The sequence below is a fragment of the Heloderma suspectum genome, chromosome 9, assembly GCF_057233095.1.
Source record: "Heloderma suspectum isolate Gila_16-S chromosome 9, 16-S_ref, whole genome shotgun sequence".
Classification (NCBI taxonomy): domain Eukaryota; kingdom Metazoa; phylum Chordata; class Lepidosauria; order Squamata; family Helodermatidae; genus Heloderma; species Heloderma suspectum.
In genome coordinates this window covers 42,086,966-42,110,316 of record NC_139466.1, presented here as the reverse complement: position 1 = coordinate 42,110,316, position 23,351 = coordinate 42,086,966, and the positions used below count along the sequence as shown (strand labels likewise).

Genomic DNA, 23,351 nt, shown 5'->3' with positions numbered 1-23,351 from the left:
GCTGTTACCTTTCCCGCCGAGGCGGTACCTGTTTATCTACTTGCAGTTTCTTGCTTTCGAACTGCTAGGTTGGCAGAAGCTGGGACTGAAGCTGGGAGCTCACTCCGTCACGTGGCACTCGGGTCTCGAACTGCTGTCCTGCCGACCTTCCAGTCTGCAGTTCCGCGTCTTAACCACTAAGCCACCGGGAGAGAAAAAAACTGTAAGCAGGCAGTGGAAGGAAAGGTGGCCATGCGGTTTATAGTTTCCTACAGTTTAAAAGCTTGAGCACCCTCCGGGAGAGAGCGGAGGACAGGAAGGCCTGGCGTGCTATGGTCCTGGGGTCACAAAGAGTAGGACACGACTGTACGACAGAACAACAGTTTAAAAGGCTGCCGCCTTCATGCCACGCCCCATATTGGTCGCTGAGGGAGCAAGTCTGAAGGTCTTCCGGTCACCACAAGGCTACTGAGCTCAGAGGGACGAGTGGGCTTGTGTCGAGGCAGATGTTGTCATGGGGCAGAGCAAAAAGATCGTGGGCCCATGCCCCATGCGCCCACACGGACGACCCCCATGTGGAGACGCCCTCGACTTGGCAGATGTCTGGAACTGCTGCTGCTGCTGGAGAGCAAATGCAAGGGCTGTGTCCAAAAGCAACTCGCCTCATGCAGGGCAAGCGGCAGCACAACACTCCTGCACGCACTGCAGCCGCCGTCCCAACCCGGTGCCCTCCAGACGTTTTGGACTACAACTCCCAGGATTCCTGCCCATCGGCGATGCTGGCCGCGGCTGAGGGGAGCTGAAGTCCGACGCATCTGGAGGGCGCCCGGCGCGGGAGGACTACACGGCTGGCAGGCCCGGCCCGGCCCGGCAGAAGCCAGAAGCCCAGTCCGCGGCCCTTCCCTGCGTCGGGCTGCCAATCCACTCGCGCTCCGCCCTCCCGGGCTCCAGCGGCCAATCACGCCGCAACAGCTTGCCGCGCTCTTATTCGCCGAAGGGAGCCTTGCTCGCCCCGCCCCCTCCTCTCTACTCCTCCTCTAGTCCAAAAAGTAAAAGTTCGGCTGCCGACGGAGACCCGGCGAAACAGGAAGTGAAATGGGCCAATAAGGGGGGAGCGGAAGTAGCGTGCGCCCAATCCCGTGCTAGCCCGACGCGCGCCCTAGCCAATGGACGCCGGGCTGCCGGTGTGTGAGGGAGAGTGAGAGAGTCTCTCTCTCTTTCTCTCCCCCTCTCTGAGGCGAGCTCGGCCATGGGGGCGCCTCTGAGGCTTTGGGCGCTGGGCTTCCTGGCCGCGCTGGTCGGCTGGGGCGGCTCCGGCGTCGGCGGGCAAAAGAGGAAAGAGGTGAGAGGGGCCGGCTGGCAGAGGGGCCGGGGCCGGAGGAGATCGTCCAAGGGGCACCCCGAGGTCATCCAGCCACCCTCTCCCCGCCCTCCCTGGCGTAGTTTGCGCCAGACTTCCCCGCCCCTGTTTTCTATGGCAGGGTTCAGCCTGGGCTTCTCGAGACAAGAAGATGGCCCCCTGAGCGTGTGCAGGGGGCCCCTGAGCGTGTGCAGGGGGCCCCTGAGCGTGTGCAGGGGGCCCCTGAGCGTGTGGCACTCTGCTGACCCGCTCTTCCCTCAGGCTGCGTCGCGGTGCCTTTTTAGTAGCCGTTTGCTGTGCGGGCATAAGAAGAGCCCTGCTGCATCGGACCAGAGGCCTGCCTGGCCCAGCATTCTCCTCACACAGCAGCACAAATGGGGCTACATCCTCATCTTCACGCCATGGAGAGCTTTGGCTGCGAATCCTTACCTCCCAGGCTGCTGTTCTCAAGGTGCAGCTGCATGGGGTTGGGTGTAACTTGTTGGACTTGGTCAGGAAGTGCAGTGAGTGACCTTAAGTCAGGTGATCTCAGCTTAGCCTACCTTGCTAGGATGTTGTGAGAATAAAAGGGAAGTTGGCCATGTATACTGATTTAAGGCAGAGAGGTGAATTAATAATAATGTAATAACAATAGCAATAATGAAAAAGTTGGCAACCTAGGCTGAGCCTTCAGTTGCGGCCTGATGTATAGAAATTCAGCAGGAGAATCTTCCCCCAACACTTTTTCTTCATGGCAGGAAAAGCATCCTCTGCCTAACATATGTGTTATCAGATTGTAGTTAAAGGCACAGGAGCGAGTAGGGTTGCCAGCAAACTCCTTTGCTGGCTCAGTTCCTTTTTGGAAGCATTTCCTGGCATGGAGATAAAGTGATGGGCAGTTCTCTTCCATCTGCACTGGGAAGGAGGATCGGATAATATGGCTGCCCATCAAGGGCTGAGTGCCATGAGGTGGAAGATGCAACTGAGATGACGATGCAGTATCCGTGTTGGTATCTTGGCACTTCTGTATTCAGGAAGTATGTTGCTTCTCCAAGGTCCTGGTTGCTAATTGTTCTGGCTGAATACTGTGAGCTTCCTGCACAGTGGCAAGGTAACATTGCCTCACCTTGCCTTGTGTGGTGCTGTAAAGAAATGGAAGTGGGATGGAGGAGAAAAGAGAATATATGAATATTCATGCATAGCTATGCTTCCTTCGTTTGCTAAGGATATTAATTGCTTATTTATTAATTGAATTTGTTAAATATATCATAAAATAAATGTCTAGGCATTTTACAATAATAAGGAAAATAAAATCAGCAATACAAAACTTAATGAGATCTTAACAATATAGGGAGGGATACAAATGTTTTAAATAAATTAAATAAATAAATGCAAACCTAATAAATGTGCCAACACAGCATAAAATACAATACCATATTCCAGGGACTAAGGTAATAAAATACTAAAATATTTTAAAAAACACTTTAAGAGAATTTGATTTTTTTTAAAGCCTGGGAGCGCAGGAAAGCCTTAGCCTGGTACCGGAAAGATAGTGGTGTGGGCGCCAGGCAAGCTTCCCTTGGGAGAGCATAGTGGGGGGCCACTACCAAAAAAGCACTTTCTCTTGTTGCCACTCTCCGAGCCTCAGAATGAGGAAGCACATGCTTAGGGAGGGACTTGGGAAGGAAAGGCAAAAGAGAAGTGTATAGAGCTGGTGTGGGGAAGCTGCTGTGCTCAGCCTAATTTCATGTTGGGGTTGCATGGCGAGGGAGAGAGGTGGCACAGAGGGGGAGAGAAAAAGAAAGAGCTATGCAATCCTGCAAACCTCGCCCATGTTTGGCTTTGGCATTGCTGCAGCCCCCTCCCCTTGACTTTTTCCTGTGTGGCAATGGCCTACATATGAAAAAAGCTCTTCACTCCAGGTATACAGCTTCTACCCTCCCCCCCCCAGCGTAGCTGGAGTTAAGTCTGATCACAGGACCACCCAGCTAATATTTGATTTAAATGTAATATATGATTACTCAAAATTAAATTGTGATAACTTAGACTCCTGGAAGACAAGACTTGTTTAATGCTCAGGGAAGCTGCATTCTGGTCTTATATTTTAGATGGTGCTTTCAGAAAAAGTGAGCCAGTTGATGGAATGGACTACCAAAAGATCAGTCATTCGACTCAATGGTGACAAGTTTCGTCGTCTTATAAAGGCACCTCCAAGAAACTACTCCGTGATTGTTATGTTTACTGCTCTTCAGCCTCACAGACAATGTGTTGTGTGCAAGTATGGGCTTCAATTGTACAGAAATTCAGAGTTACAAAAAGCATGCATGCTTGTTAATGTCAGTATATTCCTGGTTTGTTTGTTTTTACTTCAAGCTGATTTATTTTATTGAGGGGGAAAGAACTATACTAGCATATCAAAAATCAGGCCTGCCAAAAGTTAATGAAGTAGCAATTCATAACCTGTTTTTTTTGTAAATATATCTCTTTAAAAAATGATGCAAAGTTATATATAAATGTTGACCTTTGTGTTGAAATTACTGTAGCTTCATATTATCGAGAGTACCTGACAGCAAGAATGTTTCTTTGTATTGGGCTTGTGGTCTCTAAACTTTATTCAAGCACCTCACACAAAGCCTGTTTAATTCATCTTTAATTGGCTTAGTGTTTGCATCATATACTTAAAATTCTACCGGCCCACACCTCAAGTGCCATCTGTTTTCATGTGTACAGACTATAAAAATATTCTCAGAGATGCAGCAGTGACATGAGGGATCCAACCAAAGAAAGTGGCAATCATTCTGTGTTGGTACTATATTAGTCAAACCTGAATGATATGGTTCTTTTAGAGAGCACTTCTAAGGCCCCTAGGCAGAGTCTGCAGGGCTATAGGATAGTTTGGATTCCTGGATCTGACCTCAGAGCCAGTGCTCTGACCTCAGAGCCAGGAATCCAAGCTCCCTGCCAAACTCCCCTCCCCCTCCTCCTCGCAGGTGGCGCGGAAAGAACTACGCCACCTGCCTCTCTGAGGTTGCAAAGGTGACCGACCTGACCTCGGAGAGGAGGGAAAGGGGCGTGCTGGTGGGAGGGGAGGGAGGAGGCTGGCTTACTCCATATCCCCAGGCCTCCCCAGCTCCTTCCCTTCAGCTCCACAGAGCCCCAGAAAAAAAGGGGCTCTGTCTAGCCAAAATACAGGTGGGAGGAGCACAGATGCAAAGATTGCCTCTGCCACTCCTCCCACTCTGCATTGGATGACCATAAGCCACCGAATTTGGAGGCTTATGGTCATCCCCGTAGGACTGCACCTTTAATCATGTTAGATGCAAAGCTTCCTCCAGGGAACACCAAATGGCAACTGTGAGGACCCCAGGTTAGTGTGTGTCTGTGCGTGCGTATGTGTGTCTGACAAAGAGGGCGCTTCCCTGTTGTGTCAGTTTAGGTGCTATGCCGCTATTGTAGTGGTGACTTGTGATGGCACGAACACTACCGCTCCTATCCTTCATTTATAGGCTTGGAACGAACACAGAAGCATGGCCTTTCTTTCTTGAAACCATTGCTGGGCTGAATGGGTTTAAATCCATTTGAGTTTTGAATAGTGTCTCCTTACATTTATGCAGGCAAGCTGATGAAGAGTACCAGATTCTGGCAAATTCCTGGCGATACTCAAGTGCATTCACCAACAGGATCTTTTTTGCCATGGTTGATTTCGATGAAGGTTCTGATGTATTTCAAATGGTAATGTGTTTCCTGTGAAGATACGCTTACTAGAATACAGCTTAGAAAAAGAAGTGCATTGTTTATTTAAAAGAATTATTAACACATGTGCAGAACAATTCTAAGTATGTTTTCTGAGAAGTAAGTACCTAAATATACTTAATTCCCCAGTTATTTAGGATTGGAGTTTCAGTTGTGATTGATAAGGACCAATAGCTGCAAATCACTTTTCTTAAGTATTCAGAGCAAGTCTTTTGAGTGGTACAGCCTAAATGAAACAGAGGGAGAGAGAGAATAAACAGGTTTTTGTTGTTGTAGCTAATTGGAGAACTACTACTTCTGTGAGACAGTGGGGTTTGCAGCATAACCTAAGTATTTGGGTTTGCAGGATATAAACTCAATGCTACTGATTGGTTCCAGATAATTTCAGAATCTGAGTTCCATTTCAAAGCATGGGCTTTAAACACTGGCAGCTCAGTTAAGTTTTGGATGACAGGATTTTTTTGTATGTTTCATAAAAAATACAGCTCAACATGAACTCTGCTCCAACTTTCATTAATTTCCCACCAAAAGGGAAACCCAAAAGAGGTGACACTTATGAACTACAGGTACGCGGTTTTGCTGCTGAACAGCTTGCCCGCTGGGTAGCCGATAGGACCGATGTCAATGTAAGTAAAGGGCAGACTTTGAATTCTGTGTGGTGTTGTGCTTATAATTGTTGATGCACCAAAAAAGAAATCTTTTACTGTTCTTTTGTAAATGGTTCTCTGGAGCTGAGAGTACAGCGATCCTGCTTAGCCACCACACGAAGGGAACAAGTTTATGAGCATTTTGCCATGCTTTCTAACATAATTCCTCTAAACACATAATTCCTCTGTGTTTAGTCTGATTGTTTGATCCAGCTTGTTAGATATTGAAAAGCTGGTAGATGTTTTAAAGTTGAGGCAACTTTAGATTTTGTTACGTTTCAGATGAGCATCATTCAAAGCATCATGTCATGACAACACAATAATTATGACATCTTTTTTTTTGAAATGCCTCTTATGTCTTGGTACATAAATGTACTGGTACATCACCTTTCAAATGGTTTTCAATACACTGTAAAAAAAAAGTAAACATAAACCTTTTGTTACTGGTCTTGTAGTCATCTTACAGCTTGAACCTATGCATGCTAACTCAGCAGGAAATCAGTCATGTTCAGTGGGGCTTGCAAGTGCAGCTACAAATTGTATTCATGTCTTGTAAGAAGTCTGTGGGCAAAGTCCTAGTCCATCTTTACCACTTACCTTCAAGGTAAAATTTGCTACAACGTGGAGCAAGACAGTCTTGGCAGTGACACTTGAGTTTTGAAATGTCCACCCCAATGGTGTGGTAGAGCCTGACATTATTCATTCATTCGTGTATTCATTTATTTTTACTCATGCTGAAGAATGTTCTTTTGCAATGGGCATTTTTGTAAAAGTGCGAATTTACATTTTTGTAAATTCGCACATCACCGTTCACCAGCATTTTTCCTTATAAGACACTTCAAATGCTCTTTAAAATTGAAGTAGCATTGCTCTATTCTCAAAAATGTAACTGTCTGTGTGTAAAGCTGTTGCATAGTTATTGGAGACTAGATATATTTGTGTGGAGAACAGTGGAATAAATGGCAGCTATTACAACTGTAAAAACTGTCTGTAGCCACTGTTTTCCAAACTTGTATTTATTTTATTTCTACCCTGTCTTCAAAAATAATTTTTACTAATAATTTGTATTTAAAAAGCATGCATGGCACTCCTGATCAGCTCCCAAAGTAGGCAATTGCCAGGGATTTCCTGGGGTCCCAAGGCTGTGACTTGGCAAAGGGCCCACCAGCTCAATGATACTATGGTGTATACTTTGTATAAAGCACAAACCTTTATTGTGCTTTATACACAATAAAGTGTGGGAGAATTCCCAGTTTACATAGCAGCATAAGGGCCCCCGCTAAGAATGTCTTGCCCAAGGGCACCCCAAATCACTGACTGCATTTCAGAACTGCATGCTTCTCAATGATTTATGCTAATAGGATTTGGAAGCACAAGGGATTTCGGGGTCGCAAATTAATGTGCAAACCGTCTGCCATAGATTCGCGTGATAAGGCCTCCAAACTATGCCGGACCCTTGATGTTGGGGCTGCTGCTGGCTGTTATTGGTGGCCTTGTGTACTTAAGGAGAAGCAACCTGGATTTTCTTTATAACAAAACAGGCTGGGCTTTTGCTGCTCTGGTAAGAAAACCAACTTTTAAAACACTTAACTTTGCTTCCTCCATCTTGTCCCTTCCCAGGTTCCCTTTACCCTCCTTGCCAGTTGTTTGAGCTGTTGCTTTCACCCACATCTCTACCCTGATCTGGCTGTATTGCTTATTCTTCTGTTTGACAATATAACGAAATGTCTGTTGTTGGGTTTTTTTTAATTGCTGTGAGCTTACATTTAAAGGGATTTAAACGGCTGCATCCCCTTTTGGGAGCTCTTTTCTTGCAGAAAACATACGATTGTGAAATGCTTCTTTTATTCTGTTTCACACAGAAAATGGGGTTTCACAGCTTTGTCACTGGCACCCGCCTGGGGCCAGGACATTCCTGGCTATGTCACAGTATTGTGTAATATAATGATGTAGATATTCATTTAATGGAAACTAGTTTTGAAGACTAAAGTGGGGCCCAGGCCCAGAATACATTGGAAAGGCAATGCTCTAGAAAAATGGCAAAACCACCTTGTGACTGGCATTGTTTGAGGTCATTTAAGTTAAGGCAATGTTTGCTTCAGGGATGTCTTGTTTTGTCGAACATCCATGCACACATGACTGCTGATTCACAATCTGTTGGTTTCCAGTGTTTTGTTCTAGCAATGACATCAGGGCAAATGTGGAATCACATTAGAGGACCCCCTTATGCTCATAAGAATCCTCATACAGGTCAAGTGGTAAGTGTTGTTTGTTTGTTCTTTAAAAACCCATCAATATTCCACAGTTGGCTTTTGCGTTCTCTTGGCTTGTGATTTGATTTCCTAGTGGCTAAGGGCACAGTCTTTTGGGAAGCTCTCCTCTGGGAGCCTCATTTGAAATTAATGGCACCTACTGTGGGTTTAAAAAAAAAAAATACCCAAACATACAATCAAAACAGTATAATAACAGCAAAGCTCTACCTACATCAGCAAAAAGGCTTTTCAAGCTGCCTAAACTGGGAAAAAGAAATGTCCTGTTTACATGCTGGATTTTTTCAGTCTACACTGGTATCCAAATAACTATTTCAGGCACATGCAAGAGGCCTGGGTGTGCCCAGTGAGATTTCTTAATTTTTTTCTCTGAACAGCAACTCTCCCTTCCCCACCCAATGTGCTATAGCACCGTTGCCTTTCAAAAATCCCCCTCCAGTTCAAAGTCAGTTTGGCATGTGGCACAGGGTGCTGCTGTTTGTGAAACACAGTTGTAAGGCCCTTTTCAGTGTGCGGAACTATTTTCTTGTCTCTCTGAATCCAACCCTTTGAATGGATACTTTGAATTTGAAAATACTGATCTTTATTTAGCATGCCAGTCACAAATCAATAGTTGACTTCCTTTTGGAAACTCCTTGGGAACTAATCAATTTCCCACCAGTTCTCTGGGAGCCCCCGCCAAAGGAAGTGAGGTGGGTGGCTACTAAGAAGAGGGCCTTTTTTTGTTGTGGCCCCCCAAATGTGGAATGAGCTTCCCAGAGAGGCTCACCTGGTGCCTATGTTGTGCTCTTTTTGGTGCCAGGTAAAGACCTTATTTTACCAGGCATTTTAGTGTTTGAGTTTCTGTTGTTTTAAATCTCTTAGGATGCAATCCTATGGGGATAGGCAGCCGCCTCCAAACTTGGAGGTGACCGCCTATCCATTGCAGGGCAGGAGAAGCACGGAGGGGATCGTTCCCTCTGCGCTTCTCCTGCCCAGCATTTGTGGCTGGACAACCGATTTCGTTTAGCCGCAGGGAGTCGGAGTGGGGGAGGAGGCTGCCGGGCGACACATAGGATGTGTCGTACTGGCATTTTCACCTTCCCCGCCCTGGAATGCTCCCCAGAACGCCCTCTTTTGGCTGCTTTGCATGCCTTTTCCGAGCACAGGGTGCAGGGTTGTTCCATGCTGCCTGCGAGGCAGCGCAGAAGGGGGAGAAGGTCGATTCTCCAGGAGCCAACCACGGAGCATGGGCTCCGAGGTCGGTTCCTAGAAAACCACATATCCTATGGCCGTCTAGCCGCTGACTAGCGGCCATAGGATTGTTCCCTCCCTGTATTTTAAATGTTTGCATGGCTGCTAGGTTTAATTTTGGTTTTTATTTTATTTTATATTGTAGTTTTAAACTTTTATATTGCATTTTATCATGTTGTATTTTATGGTTTTAATTGTTGTGAACCACCCCGAGAGCTTCAGCTATTGGGCAGTCTAGAAATTAATTCCCAATTTTAATAGATTTTGGCACATCATCAGATTAAACCGAATGAAGAGTATCTGAAGCAACAAAGATAAATCTTCCCATATATGTGCTTCCTCTGAGAAAATTAAAAGGGGGCTGAAATGGGTTAGAATAGTTTGGTTTGGTAGCTTAAGGGCAAGAAGTGTTACATGAACATTATACCATTTTCTAATTCTATAAAGATGACCTATCCTAGTCCCTGAGCAGCATTGGCAACGTTCTCTTTCTTTGTTTTTCTAGCTTACTTTTGTCATTTTTGAAGCCGTTCCAACCTCTTTCCTATAAAGGTGTCACTTCTTAAAGGGGTGTGGGGAGCTAATCTCTTATACTGCAATTTACTGGAGGTGAAACCTTCCTATTCCTCCATGTGCTGAATTTTCAGTGCTGCCTTTTGACTGCCTGGCAACCCGCTGCTGGGACTTGACGCGCCCTTTGCGTGTTGGCGCTCCAAAATTTGCTCCGGGTACTTGCATCATTCATTGGTAGAAAGTGCTTAAATCCTATTTAAGGCTATTGCTTGATCAACTAAGATTTATTTTATCAATCGTAAGTGCTCTTAAGTTAAATCTGCCTCCATGTGCACATGGGTATGGGTGAGCATCCTCTCCTAATTTTAGACTGTGTGCGCATGTGTCACAGCAGGCACCATCTCAAAAGAGGCATTCCTTTGTGTGAATGAAAGAAGGAGGAATGTTGCCTCTTAGAAGAGGACTGCTACCCATGGATTTGGAAATATTAACTTTCAAACTTTTTTTTAAAAATCCACTCCCTGATTAACTAGGGACATGTCTTTTTTAATTGTTCAAAAGATTTTTGATTGGCTAGTCTAACTGAAATAGACACTACTTTCTGAAATACTGATGTAGTTTATTGTAGCACGTACACTTTTCTTCCCTTTTAAAATCTGTTTTGCCATTAAACAGGTGCCCAGGTGGAACTTAGCCTTCAATTTCTTGACATGGCTTCTGTTTTTCCTCCCTGTTAAATGTGAAACTAAGACTGTGTAGGCTGTAGTAGAAATGAAAAGTGTGTGGTTGTTTTAAGTGACTCTTTTCTGCTTTCAAGTTCCCACAATCCTGTAGTCGCAGTAATGCTACTAAAGCTAGCAATTTCAGTTTTAAAAATACATACCTTCATTCACCTCTCATTTCCTTTCACCTCTCACTTCCTTTCTCTGCATACCATTCAATGCAATATGCAAAAATATTTGCTGGAATGGTGGCTCTCACTGCTGTTCTGGATGTTTGGTTTATTTACTGATATTCAGGCACCTCTTACATTAAAAAGAGTTTTAAAGCAATATGCAAACAATACAGTATAAAGACCATTATAAAATACTGAATAGAACTTAGAAGAGACAATAGCATGACAACAAGGAAGACAAGATCACTATTCTGGGAAAGCTTGTTCGAACGAGTATGTTTTCAGCAGGTGCCCAAAACCCAGAAGGGTCAGCACCTGTCTGATTTGTACTGCTAGGGAGTTCTAGAAAGTGGGTACTGTGATACTAAAGGCCCTATTCGGAGCCATCATGGACCAGAACATTTTGAAAAACATCTGTCTGTGAAAACTGCAAAGGCCATTGGGTTAGAGCTAGGCTGACCATATTTTCTTGAAACAAAAACGGGATATTGGGATGACAAACACGGGACGGGGTTATGTAATATTCTGTATTCATGAAAAACAACCTAAACTCACTGCAAAAGAACATGGAAAGGGGCGCAAATGAATAACACTAATTTATTGCATATACACACCAAAAAAACACTAATAAATCTACATATATAAAATATTTATAAAATATCACATGAGCAGTAAACAAATCTGTATGCATACCACACTGAACACTCTAATGCAGGACTACAGTGGCCAGACTGCAAAAAATCATAAACATACACCAAAAAGAAAAAAAAAGGAATGAACACCCCGACTGCTATCGCAAGCCAGTATATGCCAATGTCCCACCGGAGAGTTCCACTGTAATAAAAAAAATAGCTAACAGCCTGTTGAACCGAAATATGAGTCTGAAAAGTCCAAATCAAACTGAATGTAGGGCAGAAAGAATCTCTATATGCGGAATGATGGTAGAAATAACAGTAAGACTCACCCTCCTGGCTCCCACATGCTGAATGGGGCTCAGCAACTGCCTCTTGAATTCCCCGCCGCTGCAGACAAGCAAGGGGGCGGCGTCTGATTGTCGCTAACTCAAGAAGCCTGGCCCAGACTGGATAAAGCAAATGGGACTTCCTCTTTCTTCTCACTAGTAGTTTTACTGCATGCATTGACTAGCATAGAGCCTTATGATAAATGCATTCAGCTTTTTACAAAAAATTAAAGACAGGACAAAATTGACATTTATATTAAAACGATGGGACGGTTGGGAAATATGAAACAAACGGTACTGTCCCATTTAAAACGGTACGTATGGTCAGCGTAGTTAGAGCATTGACAGTAAATATATCTGAAACCACTGAAAGGGGGGTGGGGGTGAGTGTGTGCACATGCGACAGCAGTGCAGTCACACTGAGCATACCTTGTACTTGAGGTGGTGAAGAGGGAGGTGAATCTGTGTTGCTTGGATGTTCAATCTTTCATGTGATCTTGTTTCTGTCTAAACATGTCTGGTGGTCTTCCTTAAACCAGCTTAGAGTAAAACATGAATGTTCAACTGGATGATTTAAAATAAATAGGCTCTAAAAACAGTGTATTACTAGCTCTATGCAAGGGCAAGCTAGACGGTCTATGCGAGAGATGTGAAGAACCTCCCAGCTTTTCATTTTGTCTTGAACGGAAAAGCAGCCATGGGAACTTGAGCAGAGGAATGATAGGGAGGGGCAGGGTCTGCTTAATCCTTTCCCCACCCACTGTTTGCCTATTCAAAATTGCTCTCTTCAAGCTGCTTTTCTCCTCATATAGGGAAAATATCTCTTCCCCCTGAGAATGGATGATTTTGAATAGGACAATGGTAAGAAGGGAAAGGGCTATTCAGCCCCTCCCTGCAGGGCTCCTACTTCAAATTGCACCCCTGATACTGTTTTTCAGTAGTTAAAAAAAGGTCAGATATTTCATGCATATTGTCTAGTTTGGCCCTAACATATAAGCTGACAACATACTTCTACATACAAGTGTTGCATTGTCTACCCTGAATTACCTGCAACATTCAGCTGTGGCACTTGATTCATGGGATAGGGTCTGCACCTGAAAAGACCTTCAGCTCTCACAGGGTGAGCAGGTTCATGTGAAGAGCTGATTTCGCTAGCAAATATGTTTGGGGGAAGGCCTGTCACAGGATCTCTGAATGTAAAAAGTGTTGAAAACACATGGGCTATAACAAATCCAACAGCCCAGGTTAAAATCCTCCCACATCAGCTTACCTTGGACATCTGAAAGCCAGGCCAAATAAGAACCTCTTGTAGCACTTCTGGAAAATGCTGGGACTCAGACTCTGGTGCGCCTCCAACTGAAGGGAATTCATGGTAGCAAAGCAGCCAGTGAGCGTGCCCGCCGTTGTGCACTTGGGTAGATGGCACAGCCAGAAGAGGGCTCTCCCTTGATTTTGAGATTGGGCTTGAGGTGACCATAGTGACGGCAGTCCCATTGGCTCTGCAGGGCAAAGCCAGCACCTTAATCATTATTTTCTTATTTAATGTATATCCTGTCTGTTTGCCCCCTCTAGATGGCGCTCAGTTAAATGGGGGAAGCAGTGGGCAGCGGTGCGCACCCTTAATGCTGTTGTGGTGTAAGCCATTCCTGCCAGCAGGTGGGCCCTTACGTTGAGCATCCACTGGCCTAAAATGATAAGCCTTCCAGTGCTTCTAAAAGATGCTCTGGACCAAGGTTGGGGTACTGTTGGTTCTCCAGATGATGTTGAACTCAAACTCCTATCAGCCTCAGCCAGCGTGGCCAGAGTCATGGAGATTTATTTACTGTTAGCCCCCAAGGCAAGGCAGCTAACAGTAATAAAATACAGGTTACAAACAAAACTGTAATTGAAACATTAGATAAAAATAGATCCATAAAAACACAATTAAAGCACAATACTAATACAAGGAAATAGACAACATCCAATCAGTTAAAAACCCCTTCAGCAACAAACTACATGCCAAAGGCCTGCCTGAATAAAAATGTCTTTGCCTGCGGAAGGATAACGGAGAAAAGGCCAACCTAGCTTTTCTTGGCAGGGAGTTCTGGAGCATGGGAGCAGCCACTGAGAAGGCCTTCTTTCGCATCTCCACCAGACTCTGATGATGGTGGGACCTAGAGAACGGCCTTCCCTGAAGAACTTAAAACCCAGACAGGCTTGTATGGGAGAACATGGCCTTTCAGGTAGCCTGATGGGAGTTGTAGTCCAACAGCATCTCAAGGGCTGTAGGTTCCCCACTCCAGCTCTAGATTGAAGAACTCTTGATTGGAGCAGTTCTGTGCTTAGCTGTCTGTCTCTCTCTCTCTTTCTCTCACGCTCGCGCACACACACACGTAGAGCTTGATTGAACCTGTAGATTGTGAGTGTGCGCAAATTTCAGTTCAGGAATGTTATACTGCAGATTTAATCAGAATGACATCACCTATTAAAACTTTTATCTTGCAGAACTATATTCATGGGAGCAGCCAAGCTCAATTTGTTGCTGAAACACACATTGTTCTGTTGTTTAGTATCCTTCTTAGTGAAAATATTCTGGCATGAAGGCATGTCCTAGCAGTTTGTGCCAAGGTCCCATTACAAAGGTGATGTTTCTTGACCTTTTGCTGCATGCATTGGAGACTTAATGAACTAGGAAAAGGCATTGAGGGAGCTGAGCAAGTAGATGGTGTGGCAGTCTGGATGGGAGACCACTGGGAGCGCCAGGTAAGAGCCGGGTATACGTATATATTTTTAAAGGAAAATGTATTGATATGCTTAGGGTGATAGTGTTACTATTCCATGTTACTGTTCTTTTGATTGGGCTCTGTGCTTCTTTTGTATACACATAAGGTTGACACAGAATTGTCACATACATTTCTTGCATTTCATAGCCTTGCTGTTCACATCTTTTCATGTATATGTAGTATGCCAACTGGAAATAACACTTTATGTATTTGAACTAGGCTCTAATCTATGAAGGATTATGCCACAATGCATCTTGTTAAGGTGCCACAAGACTGTCTCATTTTTGTTTACCAATCCATTGCATATCTTTTGCTTGGTGCTTCCCTAACTAGGTGCTTTCCCTCTCTACCTCTCCCCTTGTCACTGCTGCCTGTTTCTCAGTGTGCATAAAATCAAATGAGCACAGTTCCCTGCTTGCGTAACTAATGGAAACTGAAATAAAACCTGGCAAGATTGTGAGAATGCCAAGGCCTACAAAGTCTTGATTGGCCCTGTAAAGGTTTGAGGCCTACAGAGGCAAGGAAAATAAAAAGGCCAGGCCTAGAGGACTGGGGGTTTTTTTGTTGGGAGGGGGTATCTGAGATGATAGTAGTCGTTTCATTTCCCCTGTTAAGTTTCATCAGGTTTGAAACATCACTTTCAGTTTTGAAGGAGCAGGATATAAAAAGAGAGAGTCAGACCAGAGCAGTAAGAGCAGAGTCAGAGCGACCAGAACATAAAGAGAGAGCAGGAAGAAGCAGCCTGGAGAAGTCTAAATGCAGCTAGGGTAAAGGAACTTGCATTCTGCAACTTCTGTTTTCTCTTAAAACCTTTTGTATCATTCAGCTCTGTTGCGTAAATACCTATAGTTGTGATTTGCTTGCTTTAATTTACCAGTAAACTGCTGGGGTTAAACCAAATGTCTGGTGTGTCAGTCACCCCACATCTACAGCCTAAACGCCACATTATTGGGAAGGGGAAGTTTAAAAGAAGGAAGATGAGAGGCAAGAGATCCTTAAGGAGTTGCTCAGGGGGTCCGGGTCATAAGGGGAACCCTGACATATGGTGGCCGCAGCGAGATTCTAACAAAGGTGACATTTGACACTCCAAAATATTTAGGGTTCTACCAATGGAGCTGCCACAGGCAGTGTATTTTATTTACGGGTCTGCAGATTAGGCAACAGACAGGCTAGCAAGACGAGCCAGTATCTGTCTGCCCTGACTGAGCAATAAAAAAAGGACAATTTGCAGTGGGCAGAAAAACCTGTGGAAGAGCGTAAAGTAATGCTGATCACACATGCAGCAACTGGCCTACGGTAGGCCATAAGTCCTGCTGAGCCCCATGCAAAAGGATGGGAGCTCAAAGAAAGGGAACTATGGTTGTTGGCCAAGCAGAAGGAAAGTGGACTCTTAAGGAGGCAAGATATCCTTAAGGAGTTCTTCAGGAGGTCCAGGCCATAAGGAGAACCCTGACAGGTCCTTTTCCTCCTCTCTCTACAGTTCAGGCCACAGTGCCAGTACAAAGTTGCCCAATTCAAGTTTGGCTCACTCTTACACTCCATTGAATAATTAGCACTTATAATTATATTAAGGAGGCGTCTCCAGCAACACCAGACAGGCCACTTAACAAGAACAGCTTTGGATGGCCTTCTCTCTGTCCCATCAGCCAGGACAGCTAGACTGGTGGGGATGAGGGAGAGGGCCTTCTCTGTGGTGGCCCCCACTTTGTGGAACACCCTCCCTAGGGAACTCCACTTTGCCCCCTCTTTAATGAGCGTCCGCCGCGCATTAAAAACATGGTTGTTCAGGCAGGCATTTGGGGTGGGTTAGGGTATTTTTAGAAATATGGTGTTTTTACTGTAGAATGTTTTTGTTTTAAACTGTTCTATTGTACACTTTGTATATCGCCCAGAGTGGCTGGGTGACTGGCCAGATGGGCGATTAATAAATTTAATAAATAAATAAATATTGCACTTCCCCTTAAAACAACCGTGTAACAAGGGATAACGATACTGGTGTGCACACATACACACGTGCATGACACATGTCTGTCTATAATACATTTTTGAGGAGGTGTAGGATTATGAAGCTTAGAAATAGTGGCATTTAAGTTCTGACTTTGCCTGGTGGAATTCAGACACCCATACTCTGTCCTGAGCAGGGCCATTTGTACATATGCTGTAATTGGATCTCTTTTTAATCTAACCAACATCACAGCTACAACTCTTTGGTGGAGGGTGGAAGGAGCTTTTGTTCTGAAGAGAAGAACTACTCTTCTACTGTTTGTTGGCTATAAACCTTGTAATGGCTTCAGCTAGAACAAAGGTCGTAGTGTTTCTAAATGCTTAACAGCGTTGTTCAGTCTGGTCAAGTGGTTTTGCCTTAACAGCTTTCTCAGATGCAGGCGTTACTCTTGGGATAGTGCTCCTGCATGAAGCTGCTACCTCTGACCTGGAAGTGGGGAAGAGAAAAAGTAAGTACTAATGCCGACATCAACATTCATGTGTTTTACTGTACTTGGACTGTTTTCTGTTGTGTTCTAAATTGGCAAAGCCATGACAGGGTGGGGGTGGGGGTGGAGGATGGGGGGGTGAAAATATTTTGATACCTGGGCATACATTTCCTCTGACAGCTATGTTGCCAATGTAGGGTGGGTTTGCTGTCTGGTGGAGCTTTTTTTAATGAAGAATATTGTGTTGCCCTCTTTAGCTCCTGTGGATGCTTATCCATATTTTTCTCATAGACTTGATTAAGTTGGAACAGCGTTAGACCATCAATAAGCATTCTTTAAATTCCATGTTTGTTTTCAAGCTGGCTTAGCAGGCTGATCTTGTTCTGTGGTTGTTTTTCTACAGTAATGTGTATGGCTGGCATTGGTCTAGTGGTTCTGTTCTTCAGCTGGCTACTCTCAATATTTAGATCTAAATACCACGGCTATCCATACAGGTATGCATTTCTTGCTATTTACATTGCTCTATTCCCTGCCCCCAAATAGGCTTTTAATATGATTCTGTACTTTGGACTTTAAAGGCATATATACAAAAATAATCCTATGTAGTGTTTGATGTGTCCCAAACTCTGAACAAAAAACCCACCTCTGAACATGCTGCTTTATGTTATATGGTGATCAAGGTGAAAAAATACGTTTTAACTGAGGAAGGTTAGCAGCAGCACTTATTTGCAAAACTGCCTCAAATATGCTAAGTGCTGTACATTGATAAAGTGCACATGTCCCTGCCTGCAGATTAGGAATCTAAAAGGAGAAGGCTCTTGGAGTGGTTTTTAAGCGCTAGCAGCTGCTGCATGTGTTTGTATCTATCGCAGTGGAGTAAAAAATACTTTGACTACGAGAGTGCTTTGAAAAATGAAGCCAAGGACTTTCTGCGTGCACAGCATTTGGGAGCTGCAGCACAGAGCAGTGTGTGCGTGTGCACACGTGCATCCATTTTGGAGAGCTTCCCCTTCAAGGGACTCTCCCAGACCATACTTCCCCCCCAATGGCTCTTTACACCCCAAGTTTAAAAAGCAGAAATTGGGTGATTGGGTATGCAAGAAGACAGCTTTGGTACATTGTACTTCGTCCCTACTTTTCTCCCTTAAAATAAGAATTGTAGAATAGTAGGGCTGGAAGGGGCCTACAAGGCCATCGAGTCCAACCCCCTGCTCAGTGCAGGAATCCAAGTCAGAGCATCTCCGACAAATGGCTGCCCAGCCTCGTCTTGAATGCCTCCAGTGTGGGAGAGCCCGCCACCTCCCCAGGTCATTGGTTCCATTGTCATATCGCTTCAACGGGGAGTTTTTCCTGAAGCACCTCTTATGTAAAAAAACAAAAACCCAACTGCCTTTAGAAGTCTGCACGTTCTGTGGGGCCACCTTCTATGCATGCACACACAGTGACTATGCATACATGCCTCCAGATAGTGCCTAGATGCTCATTCAAATCCCGCAAGGGTTGAAATTGCGGTCTTACATAAACTGAACCTTTGCTCTTCACTTGAGTTGTGGCCTTCCCCTACAACGATGAAGATGTGTTCTGTTCTTTGTTGTTACATCACTGGCTATGTGATGTTCAGCCTGTTCTGGAGGGGGTTGCACTGCCCCTAAAGGATCAGGTTCATAGTTTGGGGGTGCTCTTGGACCCAGAACTGTCACTTGAGGCACAGGTGAACCCAGTGGCATGGAGCACTTTTTATCAGCTTAGACTGGTATACCAACTATGCCCTTATCTGGACAAAGATAGCTTGGCTACAGTTATCTACGCTCCTCTCGTCTGGATTACTACAATGCGTTATATGGGGCTGTCTTTGAAAACAGTCCAGAAACTTACAGCTAGTCCAAAATAGGGCCGCCAGATTGTTAACAAGGACTGGCCAACGAGATCACATTATGCCAGTACTTTTCCAGCTGCACTGGCTACCAGTCCAGGTCCAGGCCCAATTGAAAGTCCTGGTATTAACATTTAAAGCCCTTAATGGGTTGGGGCCAAGCTATCTGAAGGATTGCTTCCTCCCATATGTGCCTGTCTGGACCCTAAGATCATCCTCAGCAGCCCTTCTCCGTGAGCCCCTGCCAAAGAAAGTGAGGTGGGTGGCTACTAGGAAGAGGGCCTTTTCTGCTGTGGCACCCCAGCTGTGGTTGTACTCCTTCTGGCATGAGGTGAAGTCCTTTTTTATTCTTCCAGTATTTTAGCATTTTAGCTTCCTAGTCTTTTAGCTCTGGTGTTTTAAATCTCTGCATTGCTGCTAGGTTTTATTCTGTTTGCATTATTACATTGTGGTTTTAAGCTTTCATATTTATATTGTTTTATGCTGTGCTTTGTGGTTTTAATTTTGTGACTCGCCCAGAGAGCTTGGGCTAATGGGCGGTATAGAAATGAAATAAATAAATAATGTAGAAATGGCCTTTTATTATATTTCATGTACATCCTTTATAGCTCTCTAATTAAGCGGTTGTTACCAATAAGCACAGTTGTATACTACATTTTACATGTTGACCCTGGAAAGGCAACTAAGATTTGCAAAGGCTGGAAAGTTGCTAAGATTGGTGAAGCAATCAATCTCTAGGGAACATGTTGCACTCATTTCCTGCTTGTGGCTTTCCTGTGGGCAGCTGGTTGGCCACTGTGTGAACAGAATGCTGGAATAAACGGACCCTGGGTCTGATCCAGCAGGGCTTCTTATGTTCCTAAGCAGCAGCATTCCAGGACGTGCTTCTTGCGTGGCTTGAAGCGGGGCTGTGAGACCCCATTTTCACCACTGGGCAAGAGCGTAGTGCCTCTTAAACCCAATAGCTTGACCTATTTCACCCACGTTCCTGCCCCCTGCTTTCTGTCCCATGCTTCTGTTGTGTGGGCATATTTTCTGTCATGCTTCCAAATGATGCAGAATAAAATTTAAATACCATGATGCAAAGTACATTTACATTCCCATGAAATACAGTAGATGTTCACTTAGTGTATTTAGGATTTGGAAAGAATAATTGCTTATTTAGATTTGGTGATAAAATGAAAAATACTGGTTTTTTGTTTTGTTTTTAGCTTCCTAATGAGTTAAAGAAAGTTGCAGCTCTGCTGTTTGCATGGAGTGGAACAGCGGCATTCAATATGTGGATCATGCTACCTCTATTTGACAGGAACAGAATTGTTGCACACCAAGCCAAAGATGTTGAGTGCCTTGACAAGACAAACTATTTGCCCTAAAACTCCTGGGAGGTATCACAACACATTCACATCCTGCACTTACGCCTCGGGTAATTTGGAATTTGGGGTTTTTGTTCCTAATTAGTTAAAAGAATCTAAACATTAATTCTCAGGCCACAATCCAAAGAGCCTCCATAGGCACATGCTGGTGCTTCTGTATTGCACACAGAGATCCTGATATCCGCACTGCCACCTGCAGCCCCAGGCATCGAGGACCTTTCCAAAGTTCCCCTGCAATTCAGGAATGTCTCATTCGATGGTGCAGAGGGCTGCTTTCAGAAGGGGTGGGGGGAATGCTGAGAAACCTGATAGTGTTTGTGTGGGGGGGTGTTCAGTGCACCCCTTTGGATTGTGGCTTCAATTGTTGAGCAGCCTGACACTGCCATCTTTTCAGCACCCAGGAGGACTTTATTTTTCAAGCAGATTCTCTTTGCTCTGTTGCAGAGGACTTTTTTTTCAGATTCACGCAGTATGTCCCTCACTGCAAGGGGAGGTGGTCAGATTCTAGGCATCTTGATTCAACTGCAGTTGATGAGGTTTTTACCTAGGTTTTTGTGCAGCATGCTAAAATGCAAAGCCACTGGGAGGCTTTAAGAAAGAGTGGGTTTGATGCAGAACTCCCCTTAAAAACATTTAAACCAGGGGTGCACAAGCCTTTCCATCCTGAGAGTCACATCAGGTGTCTGCTGTGGTGGCGGGGGCCACACCTACATTGATGCGTAGTCACATACAGCTCTCCCACGTACAACGTTCTCTCACTCATTCACTCTCACACAGCCTTCTCTCTCTCTCTCACATACACTCTTTTCACAAACACACTCAAGATCTTGGTCTTGCAGCAACAGCATCAAGGTACTGAAACCCCCTCCCTGTCCCAGCCACCCCAGTGCGATCACCAAAAAAGAGGGAAAATGCTGTAGAAGCATGGAGTAGGAAACATGCTCCTAGCGTACCCCAGGAAGTAAAGCAGGAACCGTAGAGTCTATTCCAAGGGCGTTTCTTTTCCCTGTTTATTTGGGAACAGCAAGTGCTGAGCGTCTGGGGGCCGACTGATTTAAACCAATGTTGGAGGGTGGCTTCCCTACAATTATTTTCTTTTAAGCGTGGGAATATGTTTGAATAATACTAGTGTTTTATGAGGCCATTTCTGTTGGCATTAGCTTGGTGACTTACTTGAGAAAGCTCTTCCAGAATAGTGTATTATGCTCTTACTACATGACTAGCAGTATCTGATTATGAAACTGTTGTGTGAGCTTCCCCCTATAAAGGACCCTCCTTACAGCTTGGCTTTAAAAAATAGATGGCCCTGATCCATGGCTACTTGTGCTTTTCACATTTGCTGCCAAACAAGGTTGGTGTGATCGTGTGGATTGCCTAGTGGGGTCGGTCCTCCACCACATCTCCAAAACAAGCGACTGGTGCCATTAAAGCTATTTGCATTGCCGACTTATTAGGGGATTGTGACTCTCAGGGCCTGGTCTGGTATACAGTCCAAACTTCCTGTCCTGGATGCTAGAGGACAGGGTGTGGGGTTGGGTTGGGTTGGTTTACCCTTCACAGGACCCTTCTGTGCCTTTGGGACCCAAACCAAAGGTCATGGAAACCCGCCTCGGGGGGTAGATTGTCCTTGCTGGTTGGGGCAACCTGTCTTAAACCTGAACATCTCACACTCGGAATCCAGTCAAGCATCATGCGTGCCAGCGCGCGCTCTCTCTGTGGTGTGGAGTTGTAATGTTCCTTACCTCTAAATACTGAAGAAATATGTAGAACGTGAGAGAAGATCCCAGTTTGTACCCCTACTTTGAGACTGTACATTTTATAGGAGTGGCCGTCTTCTGCTTTAGCTACTTCAGGCAAGAATTATGTGCCATTTTGATTTGTAGTTGTCTCCCTTATCCTACCCCCAAGGAAGATGCTTTGCTTGGTTTTCTTGCCCTGGCCTAGATGCATTTGGGAACTGTATTAATGGGGAACTCTAGCTCCTTGCTTAATAACTCTTCAAGGTAGGCCCAATACTGGGTGTGATTTGGCTATAGAGAGCAAGAAAATCATGTTTTTTTTCTAGGGAGTGAGGGAAGGGGAAGGCATGGAAATAATGTTTCTCATACAAAATTGATGAATGGTAACTGCTGTACTCACCTTAGTAGTTTTTGCTTACGCAAGTTTGCTATATTTAATTAAACTTCAAGTGCCTTAACATCATTAGTCTATTTTTGGTACTGATGCAACAAGTATTTTTTAAAATGCATTTTATATTGTAGCATGGATATTGAAATAACTACTGTGGATTTTTATCAACTTTCAATAAATACTTTATAAACACAATCCTGCTGTAGTATTTTGATCTTGACCACATCTAGGGAACATAATTTATGGGGTCCAATCCTGGGAATTCCTATTGTAGGTAAAACCCACTGTTCTTGGGGTGCTGGTTCAACAATCAGATGCATTTGCAATTTTCCCAATAAGTATTGTTTGATTCATTTGATTAGAACAAATGAACAAATCTTCAGTCTTTTGTAAGCAAAATTATTTAACCCTTTTAGTACCAGATTAACGCAGTCCAGAGATTTCCTCCTCTGCAAACCCTATTGAAATAAATGGGAATAGCTCAAGAGTCTGCATTTTGGTAGGCTGATTCTTAGGCGCATTTGACTGAGAGGATCTGCATGTTGTATGGCTGTCATTAGGCACCGACAAGCAGAGTCTGTTGCACAGAGAGCAGTGTTAGTACTGGCCCTGTATGGGACTCTGTTCTGGTCAGGGCTGCAGAGGTCCTTGATCAAGCCCCGTGTGCAAAGATGACCTTTGGTATGGGGTGTAAAACTCAGCATCCTGAAGTTCTCAGGTTTGGGTTCCCTTGGCTTTAAATGTGTGGGCGGTGCCTGCTAGAATCTCAAAGCTGTAGGACTGAGGAGTTTCATCATTCCCATTCCGGCCCTCCAGGTTTCTACAGATGGCCATGCCCCCTTCCCCCCATTTGATGGTTCCCAGGCTTCTATGCAGCATTTCCCCCATTCTAAAAGGTTGAAATTCTCCCACCTCCTGCCATATGCTGTGGCCACCCAGCCAGTATATACTTCCTATACTGATTGCATCTGGCTGAATCCACTGATAGCGATGGAAGCTACTTGTCGAGGAAGTATGCTGGGGTTGCGGGTAAAGAGTTACGAAGGATCCAAACCAGCAGTTGTTGGATCTTTTGGTGAATGTGGCTAAAACGTCAAGGGAGGAGAAGAGGCCACATTCTGAAGGTCAGCGCCAGAAAAAGCCAAGCCAGTCTGTGAAAGCATTCACAACGGAGAGAGAGGCTTCTGCCGC

At 44.6% G+C, this 23,351-nt stretch overlaps 1 protein-coding gene across 2 annotated transcripts; it reads left to right on the top strand.

Annotated features, from left to right (window-relative positions):
* The first annotated feature begins 1,165 nt into the window (after nucleotides 1-1,165).
* On the top strand, nucleotides 1,166-22,355 carry MAGT1 (magnesium transporter 1). Of its 2 annotated transcripts, XM_084814227.1 has the most exons (11): nucleotides 1,166-1,321; nucleotides 1,624-1,790; nucleotides 3,427-3,596; nucleotides 4,933-5,050; nucleotides 5,557-5,697; nucleotides 7,139-7,279; nucleotides 7,887-7,976; nucleotides 14,075-14,138; nucleotides 16,731-16,805; nucleotides 17,188-17,278; nucleotides 19,869-22,355. In XM_084814227.1, the coding sequence occupies exons 3-11, from the start codon at nucleotides 3,427-3,429 to the stop codon at nucleotides 19,882-19,884; spliced, it is 906 nt and encodes a 301-aa protein (XP_084670353.1). In that variant the 5' UTR covers nucleotides 1,166-1,321; nucleotides 1,624-1,790; the 3' UTR covers nucleotides 19,885-22,355. The 2 variants fall into 2 exon arrangements, with proteins under 2 accessions (XP_084670353.1, XP_084670352.1); XM_084814226.1 differs by lacking the exon at nucleotides 1,624-1,790.
* Nucleotides 22,356-23,351: the final 996 nt, after the last annotated feature.

Coding starts and splice junctions, on each gene's coding strand:
- MAGT1 (XM_084814226.1), top strand. CDS start 1,229: ATGGGGGCGCCTCTGAGGCTTTGGGCGCTGGGCTTCCTGGCCGCGCTG. Junction 1,322..3,426: donor GCGGGCAAAAGAGGAAAGAG/GTGAGAGGGGCC, acceptor CTTATATTTTAG/ATGGTGCTTTCAGAAAAAGT. Junction 16,806..17,187: donor GGAAGTGGGGAAGAGAAAAA/GTAAGTACTAAT, acceptor GTTTTTCTACAG/TAATGTGTATGGCTGGCATT.